At 36.5% G+C, this 15,660-nt stretch overlaps 2 protein-coding genes across 2 annotated transcripts in view; one reads left to right on the top strand and one right to left on the bottom strand.

The window, feature by feature from the left end:
- The window catches only part of LOC110444814 (DCN1-like protein 1), a 24,161-nt gene extending 10,644 nt beyond the window's left edge, over window positions 1-13,517 (bottom strand). The window contains exons 1-6 of the mRNA XM_021489173.1: window positions 13,464-13,517; window positions 13,162-13,375; window positions 6,085-6,253; window positions 3,864-3,994; window positions 1,962-2,044; window positions 408-504 (exon numbers count right to left, since the gene is read on the bottom strand). Of these exons, the coding sequence (XP_021344848.1) occupies window positions 408-504; window positions 1,962-2,044; window positions 3,864-3,994; window positions 6,085-6,253; window positions 13,162-13,375; window positions 13,464-13,466 (697 nt within the window). The 5' untranslated portion in view covers window positions 13,467-13,517. The remainder of the gene's footprint in view (window positions 1-407; window positions 505-1,961; window positions 2,045-3,863; window positions 3,995-6,084; window positions 6,254-13,161; window positions 13,376-13,463) is intronic.
- A 402-nt stretch (window positions 13,518-13,919) lies between these two features.
- The window catches only part of LOC110444795 (DNA replication licensing factor mcm7-like), a 37,868-nt gene continuing 36,127 nt past the window's right edge, over window positions 13,920-15,660 (top strand). Inside the window, exons 1-2 of the mRNA XM_021489158.1 lie at window positions 13,920-14,072; window positions 14,279-14,358. Of these exons, the coding sequence (XP_021344833.1) occupies window positions 14,042-14,072; window positions 14,279-14,358 (111 nt within the window). The 5' untranslated portion in view covers window positions 13,920-14,041. The remainder of the gene's footprint in view (window positions 14,073-14,278; window positions 14,359-15,660) is intronic.

Genomic DNA, 15,660 nt, shown 5'->3' with positions numbered 1-15,660 from the left:
CGCCCGCCCGCCCGCTCACGTGATAACATAATACGTCCCCGTCTTCGACGGGCATAAAAAAATGTATTGGGGCTAGACCAGGATTCAAATATAAATAACAACAGTGTTCTGAGTGTAACAATGTATTGGGGCTAGACCAGGATTCAAACCCTGGACTTCAGATTGTTATACTATCAAATTAACCGATTGAGCTAGTTGATAAACTATAAAGTGTCCTGGCCAAATTGTGATATAGTTATATCCAAATGGAGGTTAAGGGGAGGTTATACAGTATATAGGAAACAACAGTGCATAGGGACAGGGGCCCTTAAAGCAATAAACAATCTGTTCAGGTTTTAGATGTGTATTTTTCTTGGTGTGAATCTCTATGACTGTTACTGCTAGAGTTCGTTACACAGGCTGTATACCTTCTTCATCGTAGTTTGTCATGTCCTCGTTTATCATTGCACAGAAATCCAGAAGGAGGTTCCACGTGTCCTTGGGGATCGACCGCTTGTGGTGTTCCTAACAACACAAAAGTCAATTTAAAGTACAATAACAACTGAAAATTGGGTGCTCATACTATGAAAATTTCAATATTCGGTGTACCCTACTTAGGCCAAAAGAAATTGCTTGTGTTTCCGCTATCATCCTCAGAAATAATAGGGTATATATAGGTAAGCAATTTGTTTTATTTTAGAAAATATTTTTAATAAGTATTTTGACAAGAGATAATGTAATAAAACAAAATGTGTGAAAAGATTTGTTTTATTTGTTTCAAAAAAAAGTCTATTTAATTAAAAAGTGCGCCCCTGGGTCGAAGTTCACCAACTATTTTAATAATTCTATGCTTTTTAGTTCTTCTTCAGAAAATATTTGACATATTTTTACCTGTGACCATGTAAGTAGGTCAAGGTCATTTACCTCCTCAAACTTTGTTGGCTTTATCCCAAGAAGCTACCAGCCAAATCTTATGAATCCGTTCCTTTTGGTTCTTTAGAAGAAGTTGTTTGAAATGTTGGTGACCTCTGTGACCTTTAACATAGGTTGTGGTCATTTTCATTTGCAAACTTTGGTGATCTCTATCCCAAAAAGCCACCAGCCACATATTATGATTCTATGCCTTTCGATTATTTATAAGAAGTCGTTCGATGTTTTTGACATGTTTGACCCCTGTGACCCTGAAAGTAAGTCAAGGTCATTTTCATTCACAAATTTTGTCTGGCTTTATCCAAGGAAGCAACCAGGCAAATATGAAGATTTTATACTCCTCAGTCCTTCAGAAGAAGTCGTTTGAAACGTTTGACATATTTGACCACTGTGACCTTAAAAGTAGGTCAAGGTCATTTTCATTTCCAACTTTGTCGGGCTCTATCCTAGAAAGCCACCAGCTAAATATGAAGATTCTTTACTTTGACCACTGTGAATTTGAAAGCAGGTCAAGGTCTTTTTCATTCCCAAACTTTGTCAGGGTCTATCCTAGAAATCCACCAGCTAAATATGAAGGTTCTATACCTTTTAGTTATTCAGAAGAAGTCGTTTGAAGTGTTTCACATATTTGACTACTGTGACCTTGAAAGTAGGTCAAGGTCATTTTCGTTCTCAAACTTTGTTTAAAGAAAAAGTTGACGGACGGACGACGGACGCCGCACCATGACATAAGCTCACTTGCCCTTCGAGCAGGTGAGCTAAAAAGGCCCACAGCCTATAATTATACTTTTCTAGATGACTGGGAACAAATTTATGATGTTATAACTTCTTGAAATGACCTAAAACAAGAAAATGTCTTCGTGTGAATAGATAGATGAACTACCAGGTAACATAAATTATGAACTACCAGGTAACATAAATTAATCAGAAAAAATACTTTTCAAGACCTGTGTACAATAGCTATACATATATAGAGTGGTGCCAGGGCTCTTTACCTTAGTGTAATCAAACTTCATTCATATGTAACATGTACAGGGAGATAATTAACTTACCGTCAAAAAGTCACTCCATAGTTTTAAGAATTTAAATCTTCCTGATAAAACTATATTCCAATATGCTATAGCCATTTCCAAATCTGAAAAAGAAAAAATTTGCTTCACATTCTCTGGTAAATTGCAATTGATAACAAGAGGTCCAATGGGCCTGCATCGCTCACCTGGTATAAATCTCACACTTGTAACCTTAAAAGTGATCTAAGATAAAACTACAGGCAAAATATCAGAATTTATGATTAAAATTCATTCAAAAGTCCCATTTTTTTTTTTAAACATTTCACCCCTGTGATTGAAAGTTGAACAAAGTTATTATGTTGAACAAATTTTATAGCCTTTCATCTCAGGATGCAACTTGCAAAGTATCAACATCCTGGGACCCATGGTTATTCAGAAGAGGTCGATTAAAGATTTTACAAATTTGACCCCTGTGACCTTGAATATAAGTCAAAGTCAATCACTTTAACAAACATAGTAGTCCTTGATCCCAGCATGCTACTGATTAAATATCAACATCTTGAGTCTTTTGGTTATTCAGAACAAGTTGTTTAAATATTTTGAACATATTTGCTCCTTGTGACCTTGAATATGATTCAAGGTCATACATTTAAACAAACTTGGTAGCCCTTGATCCTAGTATGCTACTGACTGAATATCATCACCCTGGGCATTTTGGTTATTCAGAAGAAGTTGTTTAAAGTTTTTAACATATTTGACCCCTGTGACCTTGAATATGGGTGAAGGTCATTCATTTGAACAAACTTTGTAGCCCTTCATCTCAGCATGCTACTGGCCAAATATCATCACCCTGTGCATTTGAGTTATTCAAAAGTTGTTTAATGTTTTTCACATATTAGACCCCTGTGACTTTGAATATAGGTGCAGGTCATTCATTTGAACAAACTTGATAGCCCTTTAACCTAGCATGCTACTGGCCAAATATCATCACTCTGGGCATTTTGGTTATTCTGAAGAAGTTGTTTAAAATTTTAACATATTTGACCCCTGTGACCTTGAATATGATTCAAGGTCATACATTTAAACAAACTTGGTAGCCCTTCACCCAAGCATGCTACTGGCCAAGGTTCTTTAGAAGAAGTTGTTTGAAATGTTGGTGACCCCTGTGACCTTGCATATAATTGAAGGTCAGTCATTTGAACAAACTTGGTAGCCCTTCACCCAAGCATGCTACTGGACAAATATCATCTCCCTGGGCAGTTTGGTTATCGAGAAGAAGATGTTTAAATGTTTTAACATATTTGACCTCTGTGACCTTGAAAATGGATCAAGGTCATTAATTTTAACATGCTTTGTAGCCCTTCATCCCAGTTTGCTTCTGGCCAAATATCGACACCCTAGGCCTTTCGGTTATTAAGAAGAAGTCGTTTAAAGTAAAATATTGACGCCGGACGCCGGACGGACGGACGCCCCGCCACGGCATAAGCTCACTTGGCACTTTGTGCCAAGTGAGCTAATAAATACAATTTTCTGGCAGATTTACTTATGTTGGTACAAACAATACACTGTGAACATGAAAATGCTATGTCAGAGGTCTCGTAAGGATGTTGTATGCCTGATTTTCATAAATTAACTAGGAAATATCCCTCATTAAAATTTGAAACTTTCTTGCATCTGTTCCAGAAATAACCATATGGGATTGGCAGGCGGTACTGTTTCACAGATCCCACCATCCCAAGTGATTTACTATAAGGAATGGTAGGCAGATCTGATTTGAAAACCCATCACCCATAATGTATTAATACAGGTGCCTCCCCACATACAATAAGTTATGGGATAGCCCTTACAAAAACAATATGAAACTTTTTGTAAAATTTCTCATATACTGTAATGCATTTTGATAAATCAGAGGCCAAACAAACAATGGCTACAACAAATACATACCTAGACCCTTTTGTCCTGGATTTTTGGCATAATTAAATGTAAACTGGTAGAAGTCTTTAAACTTGTTCTGATCTCGTATTTCCTGCTCCAGCCCTGGACATTTGTTTTTAAGTTTTTCTACACTATCACATCTGCAAGACAAGATAAAAGGTCATCATTTTGTTAAAGAGGAAGCATACCCAGCAGAGCTGGTCATCATGTGTACTTCAGTGAGATAGCACTATAAAATCGGCATCAGATCCGCGCTATCACTTGTGTTGATAATATTTTGATATTTTCACTTGTGCTGCATATTCGTGAAAAAATATCAATATATTAGCCACACTCGTGAAATATATTTGTTATTACTATCCTCTATATAGTGTGATATTTTTTATATAAAAATATCACACTATGGTATGTTGTTATCTGTACATAATGTCAAAGTTTATTATTGCTAAATAGTGTGATATGTTTTATATCGAACTATGGTATGTTGTTATCTGTACATAATGTGAAAGTTTATTATTGTTTTGTTCAGAATGTAAATGTTTATTATTGTTGTTTAGTGTGATTTTTTATATCACAACAAAGTATGTTATTTGTACAGTATGTAGAAATGTATTATTGTTGTGTAAAGTATGTGGAACTTTGTCACTGTTGTTCTTTGTGACATTTTTGCTATGACACAGTAAAGTACATTGTTTGTTATAATGTTATCCATACACAAAGTACAATTTGTTTTATATTGGTAATTACATTTGAACTAATTTTATTGGTTGGTTATGCCTACTGTATTATATTTGTATACAAAAAGTGCTATATTGTATGTTGTAAATTGTATATATGACTTTTTGGGAATTAGAATTATTGTTGGTACAAATGTAAGAGTTGTCACTCAGTTTTGTTAATTTTTTTTTGTATCTTTATATTTTTTTTGTAGAATAAGTAAGTCCGCAAGATATTTATTTTTCATTGTCCTAAACGTGTTGCATCGACACTCGGAATTTTATTGATTCATGTAACAGGCATTATTGTTTGTTTTAATATTGTTAGAAAATTACTAAAAAAAAAATGTTTTGTTCATCAATATTGACATTGTTATTATTTTGTATGTGTTATGTTTCTAATAAACCATTGTTGCATCAAATAATATATATTTTGTTTCATTTTGTTCAATTGAAAAAAAAAAAAAAAAATGAAATATCTAAATTTCCATTATATCCCAAAAATATCTGAAGAAACTTCCGCAAGGAATGGGTTATTGTTCAGGAATGATTTGCTTACGCAATAGCGATGCTGTAGAAAAAACAACACATTGCCTCATTAAATTTTTTAGGTGGAGGGACGGTGATCCTTAATTAAGTAAATGCATGTACACAAAGATAGCTCAATACTTATTCGTTGTAATTAGTTGTAAAACGTTGCAAATTCTCGAAATCTTTATAAATTGGCTACATATATAGCTAGCCTCCTGACACAGAAATTATCGTAGTTTCACTTCACACTCATGTGTTGTCAACGCTATGCGCTCGTATTTCTGTGCATCACTTCCGAATGTTAGTCGATATTATGTTTACATTCAAAGTTTATCGCTTACATGAACTCAATGGTATAAGCAAGTATACTGATCAGGAGTGTTTTCGAGGTCTGTCAAACAGCAGTGAGGAGTGACATTTCTGATCGGGAAATTCATTAAATATTCACCTACATTTTGGGACGTTTTTTTGATACATAAATTTGCTAACTGGATAGTACCTGTAACCCATTCCAGCCCTATTTCCCATGGGACTTATAACTACTGAGATGTCAACCTGATATCTGGTCATGACCACATATTGACCCTGCAATATCTGATCATTAAGTGACACATTTTATACCTGATACATGCATTGAAGTTTTTACTGGTATTAAATTTGTCAGAAGTTTTACGTCCCCACAACATACAATGATTTATAAAGTAAAATAGCGTTTAACATCCACTTAGGCCATGTACTATAACACTCATCATAGCCAGTCACATTTTACCACCAGCAGAAGTGCAGGGCTAGAAATTAATCATTAACACCACTAGCTATATAATCGATTGGGATAGTAGTTTCCAATTGTATATAGAATTGCCTAGTCTTATGGGCTGGCAATTTTTAGGACCACTAGTTCAGGTGGAGATTTCACTCGTCTCAGACTATCAGGCTATTGTAATTGCTTAGTCCTATATATAATGGATCAATGGCAGATTTACCCGAGATCAGCCATTCCTGTGATAAACTCCTCTTTAGTGAATTCACATTGAGTAGCTGCCTTGAACTTCCATGCAATGAGGAGGACTGTTCTTGACTCTGGACTAAGATTGAGATCTTCCAGGAATTTCATTACACCATCTACTGTCATTTTGTCATCTTCATTTTGATCTAGAAAGAAACAAAATTGTAAAATGACATTTCATAATGCAGTGAAACCAATCTAAAATAATGATGGATTTCATAGAATTTCCACTAATTCTAGTGCAGATATAGTCACCGTCACCATATAACAAGAGGCCCATGGGCCTTAACGGTCACCTGAGTCCTACAGTATTTATTTTTGTTGTTGAAATATGTACCAATTTGAGTAAAAAATAGTTAAGTATAATGTTAACTTAACTTTGTCAGGACCATGAGCTGATCATTCCTAGACCGATTTTAAATAAGATCGGCCTATTAGAAATTGTTTTTAAGTTTAGAATAGGTATTTACAAAATAGCGGCTGTGGTGGCCATATTGGATTTCTGATTGACCTGAAAAATAACAACACTTTGTCAGGACCATGAGTCGATCATTCCTACCAACTTTCAGTTCAATCGGCCCAGCAGAACTTGACTTTAAGTTTGAAATAGCTATTTTCAAAATGGCGGCCGTGGCGGCCATATTGGATTTCTGATCGACCCGAAAAATAACAACACTTTGTCAGGACCATGAGTCGATCATTCCTACAAACTTTCAGTTCAATCGGCCCAGCAGAACTTGACTTTAAGTTTGAAATAGGTTTTCAAAATGGCGGCCGTGGCGGCCATATTGGATTTCTGATCGACCCGAAAAATAACAACACTTTGTCAGGACCATGAGGCGATCATTCCTACCAACTTTCAGTTCAATCGGCCCAGCAGAACTTGACTTTAAGTTTGAAATGTAAAATGTTAACGGACGACGGACGACGACGGACGAAAACGGATAGCAATAGGTCACTTGAGCTAAAGCTCAGGTGACCTAAAAACTAATTTCACTTTTGATATAACATTTTTTTTCGTGCCCCATGTACTGTGTATGCTAGTTTACATAAATTTCTCCATACTATCATTTCCTCCTATATATACACTTATACATGTGTTATGGGATTAAAGGGGGGTTAAACTGTTTCTATGTTGTGTCCCAGGAACTAATTCTCCAGGACAGGGCACTTTCGGATTAATCCTGGAAGCATGCTTGTGTTGGTGTCTTACCTAGCAACTGTATTATGTAAATGTATATGGATATGAGGTAGGGATCTCAACTGTTTCCATGTTACATTCCTGGGACTTAGTCACCAAGAGCAGAGCAATACCCCTCAGCTAATTTTGGTAGCATGTTTGTACTTAAACGGCAATGATACCATACATGCCAGATCTTACGGCGTGAGGCAAAATCTCACAGATTTTCACCTCTGATAAAATCTCACGGCATGGGACATGAATTTACAGAAAATCCTCAAAACTTCACGTTTTTTAATGATCGATCGTTGAACCATTTTCCTGTTGTTGTTTCCTCAAAGTCTTACGAGATTCCACAATGTTTTCAGCGATAAATCACGAGAGCTCTCGAGTAGCGGTCATGTTATTGATTATGTGATCAAAGAGTTTTTTCGATAACTTCCGGAAAATTTAGCTGGTTGAAATGGCCGGGTTGAAATTGTGAGTTGATTGAGGTGTCTTTTACAATAAGTAATCTATTTGAACAATTGAAACAAGAGGCCCAGAGGGCCTGTATCGCTCACCTGGATACCTAAGCAATCATGGCAAAATATTCTCCAAATGAGATCAAGGGAATATGACAGACCCCAAGGCCAATCCTTGTAACATAGCTATATTATATTTTTCATGCCCAGCAATTTTATGTATGGTTATGGGGTGGGGATCTCAACTGTTTCCAAGCTTTGGCTCAGTAACTAGGTCCCTAGAGTTGTGGCCCGACCCCAGGATCGATTCTAATATCGTGACTGCATTTGTCTCTTTTTTGCCCAGCATTTGTATATTTAGTTTTTGGGTGGGGATCTCAACCGTTTCATAGTTATGACCCAGGGGCCAAGTCTGCAAGGGTGGGGCAGACCCCAGGGTCTATTCTGATATCATGATTGCATTCGTCTCTTTATGCCCAGCATTTGTATATATAGTTTTGTGGTGGGGATCTCAACTGTTTTCAAGTTATGGCCCAGGGACTATGTCTCCAAGGGTGGGGCCAGACCCTAGGGACATCCTGGAAGCAAATGTGCATTCTTCTCTTTATACTCAGCATTTGTATATATGGTTATATGGTGGGGATCTCAACCATTTCCAAGTAATACATTTTATTGGCCCCACCCCATAGCCCGTGGGGTCAGCCCCACCATTTGTACAATTTTGAATCCCTGCCTCCCATGAATACTTCCGACCAAATATGATCAATATAAATGGCATAATTCTGCAGAAGAAGTCGTTTATAGCAATATAACCAAATTGACCCCTTTTGGCCCCGCCCCTCAGCTCCCTGGGGGGTCAGCCCAACCATTTGTCAATTTTGAATCTCCACCACCTAGAGATGCTTCCAGTCAAATAAGGTTGATATCCATCACTTAGTTCCAGAGAAGAAGTCGCTCAAAGCAGTATAGCCAAATACCCTTTTTGGCCCTGCCCCTCAGCCCCCTGGGAGGTCAGCCACACCATTTGTACAATTTTAAATCCCTGCCTCCCAGGAATGCTTTTGATTAAATATGATTGATATCCAGTGCACAGTTCTTCAGAAGAAGTCGTTTGAAGCAATATAGCCAAATTGCCCCCTTTTGGCCCCGCCCCTAAGCCCCCTAGGGAGTCAGCCTCACCATTTGTACAATTTTTAATCACCACCACCTAGGGATGCTTCCAGTCAAAAATGGTTGATATCCACTTCTTGGTTCCAGAGAAGAAGTCGCTTAAAGCAATATGGCCAAATTGACCCCTTTTGGCCCCGCCCCTCAGCCCCCTGGGAGGTCAGCCCCACCATTTGTACAAATTTGAATCCCCACCACCTAGGGATACTTCCAGTCAAATTTAGTTTAATTCTAACCAGTGGTTAAGAAGAAGAAGTCGTTTAAAGAAATTGTTGACGTACGGACGACGGACGCCATGGTATGGCATAAGCTCAGCTTGGTCCTTCGGACTAGGTGTGTCTATAATTCATATTATAGAATTAGTTTGATCCTCTCTTATTGTTGCCATTAATTTCCGTGATACTACAGAATGCCTGACATTCTTAGTCTTAACCACTACGCGCAGTGTCTGGTTCAGTATCAAAATTTCCTGTGAAGTTGATACCTCACACTGTCAGTAGAATTAGCATAAAACATGTTTTCTGTCATGTTTGTAAGGTTAGTTCATTGCTAGAAACTTTAACAAGAGGCCCAATGGGCCTGCATCGCTCACCTGGTATAAATCTCACACTTGTAACCTTAAAAGTGATCTAAAATAAAGCTACAGGCAAAATATCAGTATTTATGATTAAAATTCGTTCAAAAGACCCTGTTATTTTTTTTTTTAAACATTTCACCCCTGTGATTGAACGTCGAACAAAGTCATTATGTTGAACACATTGTAAAACCTTTCATCTCAGGATGCAACTTGCAAAGTATAAACATCCTGGGACCCATGGTTATTCATAAGAGGTTGTTTAAAGATTTTAAACAAATTTGACCCCTGTGACCTTGAATATGGGAGAAGGTCATTCGTTTGAACAAACTTTGTAGCCCTTCATCTTAGCATGCTACTGACAAAATATCATCTCCCTGGGCAGTTTGGTTATTGAGAAGAAGTTGTTTAAAGTTTTTAACATATTTGACCTCTGTGACCTTGAAAATAGATGAAAGTCATTTATTTGAACAAACTTGGTAGCCCTTCATCCCAGTTTGCTTCTCGCCAAATATCATCACCCTAGGCCTTTCGGTTATTAAGAAGAAGTCGTTTAAAGTAAAATATTGACGCCGGACGACGGACGGACGACGGACGCCGCACCACGGCATTAGCTCACTTGGCACTTTGTGCCAGGTGAGCTAATAAATATGATGTCCGGCTAAGTGTTTCTTTACAAATATAATTTCACTACAAAAGGAAAGAGAACGACTGGTAAATATATATATGGGGCATGTCATGAAGAAGATGGAAAATGTAATTTAAAAGTTCAAATACTGAACACAGTTTTCTTCACTTTCACAGCTGATTATTTCTGTCGTCTTGTTAAATGCATGTTTCAACATTTTGTTACATTATCAAGAAGTTCAAATGTAAAAGAACATAGACAACTATTATCCTTATTTTTACAAACCCAAGTTCAAAGTTTAAACTGAACATCAGTAGTCAATGTCGTTGCTGCGAATAGTGACCTGTCCAACTAAATTACGAAATTTAAAGTAAAATCTGCTTCTTCAGTATATCTCAACTATGTGATATTTTGTATTGTAAACTTTGTGCTATTAAATAAATATAATCATATTCATACAAAAAAACCTTGCCAAAGTCAAAGTTCCTTACTTAAAGATTTTGTGCTTTATTTCATTAATTTAGTTGAGTAAGATAGTCTTTTTGCCGTGAAAAACGCGAATAAAACCTCCTTTATTTTAACCTCAATTCCCTAAAAATGATTGTAAAACTCACAGATAAGTCTCCAAGGATTCTGGCATGTATGTGATAAGGTAAAAGTTTCAACAGTTTTCATGTTAAAATAAAGTTTCCAGGGGCAGGGCTAAAGACAAATGTGCATTCATCTCTTCATGGCAATCAATTGTATATATGTGATTGTAGGGTGGGGAGTACATCCATTTCCATGGTATGACTGTGGGGTTAAGTTCCCTGAAATGGGGACCAACAGAAGGCCAAATCCTGGTAGCATGTATGATTAACGGGTGATTATAGAGTGGTGAGCTCTACTGTTTCCAAGTTACGACCTAATTTCCTCATTTGACCCCATCCCAAGGTATGCCCTCTGGTGGGAAGGGAATCCAGAGCAAATTTAGGTAGCACAATTGTTTTTTTTAATGAATTTCCTCTTATTCTTATATTAATAAATTAAGTAAATGTTTGGCTATCATTCAAAAATATAGAGGATACAAACGCTGTTCTTATTTCTTTTTCTAGTGCACTTCTACACTTTTGGACGTTTGGACAATAAATAATACAGTATCACAGCAGAGACGTATAATACAGAGATTGGCAACTCTCGCTGATCTCGCAAAATCACGCATGATCTACGAGTGTTTGTTTTGACAGCTTATCGACCTGGTGACGATAGTCTGGTCAGTGAGTTACCTGTGTGAGAGTTCGATCGTGTATTCGTTAGTTCGTGTCAACATGTCACTTATCCTAGATATATGGATCATATAAAGAAGCTGGTTAGAAATATAATGTTATATCTGAATACGTTTTTGAAATAAAAAGATGAACGAGAAAGGAGTGCCGGTGTCATGAAAGGAATTAACTCTCGCACATCACAGCCGCCATTTTCACATGGTTATTTTAAAGTGTATTTTCAGAGCTCAATTATCAAACTTTGCAGGTATTGTAACAACCTCATTTTAATTTCCTGGTTAGAAATATTATCATATAACTAATTTCTGAAAACTTTTTTGAAATTGTCTAAAGAAAAAAAACGGAGATAGTGTTCAAAATTTGTCATGATAGAAATAACCCTCAAAATCAGAGCCGCCATTTTAACTTGATTTCTCAGAAAAACCTGTCTTTTCACAGCTGAATTATGAAACTTTGCAAGTATTGTAACAACCTCATTTAATTTCCTGGATAGAAATATTATCATATAATTAATTTCTGAAAACTTTTTTGAAATTGTCTAAAGAACAAAAACGGAGATAGTGTTATCCTGAAGCCAGAATAATTACCGATATGTAAACACAGCCACGATGTGCAATCTTAATCATTCAAGTTTACATTCAATGTAGCACTCCCAAACCGCATGGAAATCTCAGCTACATTTTGTAGCTACGTACGGTTTTAATGTTACGTTGATTTGCGATGTTTTCTCATGGCATTATTATGATTTGAGTTGAATGCAGCGAACCGCATATCCAATATGGCGCAGGTGAAGCGTAACTCTCGATACCAGTGACCAATAGTAAGGCCAAGAGCAAGTTGCCAATCTCTGTATTATACGTCTCTGATCACAGTAAATATTATGTGAGCTATGAAAAGACAAAACAGAAACTGTTCAATGATGACCAAAGGATGAGACTAGTCATCATTGCAAATTAGTGATTTCAAAATGACTGTCCAGGTAAAATTTAAGACTAAACATTGTTGATACAAAGCATGATGCACTATGCCGTTTAATTTTGCTCACACTCATCAATTCGACAATATGTCTTAAAGGCTCAGAAACTGGTTACTCAATGATATGATTTGACTGGGAGACAGTTATATACACGTGTGTTATTCCACTTTTTGTCATAACAAAAGTGTTAAACTTAGAACTTCAAGGTCACTGTATTTTTTTTTACCTTTTAACCATTCACAGGCGTGTGTGTAAACACACATCTTTGAACAGTTAAAAAAAGGTTAAAATAGAATAGAAATTATTGTTCGACTTTTTCAACTTAATTATGACCTTACACATGTTGTTTTAATTTGGTCTTAGCCACATGTATGTTCTGGACAAACTAATATAATACATAATATACTAGTGTTATACATGTTGAGTATATACACATCATATAAGTGTGTCCAGGAGCTGTGGTCTTTGCCATCAACCTTTACTCGACACAATGTCTCAGTCAATATACTGATTACTGTACATGTATATAATTTAAACTTCAGACAATAGTAAACCACCTTCAGTTGCTAAAATATTATCAATGTACAGATTTTTCTTTTTAAAAGTCGTCAATTTTAATGAAGAAAAACAAGTATATGATAACCAGGCACAAATAAATGACATTACGCACAACTCTGTGGAAATTGTGCAATATATTTAGCACATAGCACAGCACTGACAACAATAAAAACACGAAATCTAGTACTCAGTATACCACCGATATTTGTTATACATCCAGTTTCCATGTAGATCAAATTTACCCTTGTATCTTCCCCATAGTTGTTCCAGTCTCTTTCTGTCCACCGTTACTCTGGAATCACAACTGTAACGGTCTGGGGTTTGGAAAAAGTTGTCAACTGCTACATCCAGTTTCCAATCGAAAGCGGAGAGACAAGTGATCGCTGACTTCTCTCCCGTCTGCGTAAAGGCTATGAACTGCCTTACTTTGTCCTTCTGTGAACTCTTTAATTTATGCTACAAAACAAAAGAGAATCATGAATCCATCAGATAATTTACAACATTGTTCTGAAGTACTTTCTCTTTTACGTGACATATGCCTCACCATTTCTGTTTTTCGCCATATTAGGGTCAATGGGGTCAGGCATGCGCAATGAGAAAAGAATTTTCCGGTCAAAGTTACCGTGAAGGTCCATATAAAGACAACAATAAAAATAACATAATCATTTAATTATTGTTTACAACATAACAGTTCTTTTTATTTATGGTACCAAAATATGTAACTTCACATGAAAGTTATAAAATACAATCTGGGTAGTCTAAACGATAAAGCATTTGTGACTGTAAATCCGGAAAACAGGTGCTCTCCATCAAATTTTCAAATCTGTTTTGAGTCGTGAAGAGAAAAATAATTAAACTTAGTTGCAGCCAATATATCCTACGTAAACCATAAGTAGAAATGATTTAGAACTAATATGTTATAGAAAAAGGTATGAAAATTAGTTCCGGCGCATGAATTTTACCCCGGCTCAATTTTTACTTTTTCAATACTTCCTGTTATTGCTCACGTGGACAGAAATTTCGCGCGGTTTTTGGTGGGCTTTGTAAACATAGGAGAGAAAGGGGATCATACCGCATCAAACGTAGACAGTTTTCTGAAGATAAAAACAAATAAGTAAGAACATGCCACCCCGGGATTATGAAGCCGATAAAGGTAAGTTATCAAGGCAAATATAGATCATCACCTTTTTAATAAAGGACTTGTAAAACAAAAAGCGTCGGCATGGAAAGACAGCTGGTTCCAAATGACCATGTTGAGATGAAATCGCAAGATAAATTATTATGAAAATTTATGTGTGAGATCAGATTTGTACTGTATTATATTTGTTTCCAATCTTGTGTGTATTGTTTTGATTGCAGAAAAGATCAAGACCTTCCTCAAAGAATTTTATGTCGATGGTGCTGAAGGAGGAAAAGATTTTGTCTATGGACAGCAACTGGTAAAATTAAGCTACAATGAATAAACGTTCTTTTGCCATGGTCATTCAATTGATCAGTCAAGACAGAATGATATCGTAGGGATATATTTGATGTCCATGTGTTAACTTGTGTACAAGCGTGTAGGTTTGTCCAGCACCTGTGATTGTCGGTTGACGTCCCCTTAAAGCAATAAAACTTTGACACCAGAAATGCAGAATTAAAGAATACATGCTTGATTGCTTATGTATCAGCAGTGGATCAATTTACTGCACTATTGTTGATGCTTTGGAATAGATATTGCGCCATGATAACAATACATCGTTATTTGTAGTATTATTAACTTGTTAGTGACAATTTCTTCATTCTCAGAAGACATCACAGGTTTAATCTTCCCTGAAATACAGGGACAAAGGCTGCAATGTTTGGTCATGCTTATAAATTACTTTGTATAGAATCAGAAGACACAAAAGTAAATCTGCATCAAATACTAGGATGCAAGCTCTGTAGAGCAAAACGAAACATAAGAAACGCATCAAACTTGTTCAACCAAAAACTATTGCAATATTTATTATGATTATAGCACTTTAATCATTGCAATACTATTGTGTGAATCGCATGACATGAGTTTCCCCACAAACACAAAATAATGTGTTAGTTGCAGGCCTTAAGCCAGGATTTTAAACCTACCTGTCCAAAAAGCTGATATTTAGCAAATTTTGACAATATTGCCTGTCCAAAATTAAATAGTAAGGATATATAGTGAGAAGTAGCCCGTCTAAATGGGCCTTTTATGAAAACTGCCTGTCCAAAAGACGGGCAGGCGGGTGGCTGGCTAATAGCCTGGTTAGTTGTTAACTTAGATAGTGTATAGCCATCCATATTTTCCTATTAGGCAGACCTGCTAACCTTTGAATCTCCCAATGGGGGTCATGACCCCCATTGGGAAATTCTATGGGGGGTGATAACGCGCGAACGAAAATTTATGTGGAAATTTAATAATTTTGCGGGGTCTTGGCTTTACGGCATATTATGTTTTGTCTTTTGGCAAGATCAATGACTTTTTTGAAAATAACAAAACATTTTATCACACCTTCATTGTTAGTTCAAGTGAGCTTATGCCGTGGCGCGTCGTCCGTCCGTCCTCGTCCGTCAACTTTTCCTTTAAACAACTTCTTCTGAAGAACGGACAGGCCTAGAGTCATGATATTTGGCTGAAAGCTTCGTTGGTAGGAGCCCTACAAAGTTTGAGAACGAAAATGACCTTGACCTGTTTTCAAGGTCACAGGGGTCAAATATGTCAAAAACTTCAAACGACTTCTTCT

This window comes from Mizuhopecten yessoensis, unplaced genomic scaffold (assembly GCF_002113885.1).
Source record: "Mizuhopecten yessoensis strain PY_sf001 unplaced genomic scaffold, ASM211388v2 scaffold2065, whole genome shotgun sequence".
Lineage (NCBI taxonomy): Eukaryota > Metazoa > Mollusca > Bivalvia > Pectinida > Pectinidae > Mizuhopecten > Mizuhopecten yessoensis.
The sequence above is the reverse complement of the archived record's forward strand: the minus strand, read 5'-3'. Positions and strand labels throughout refer to the sequence as shown.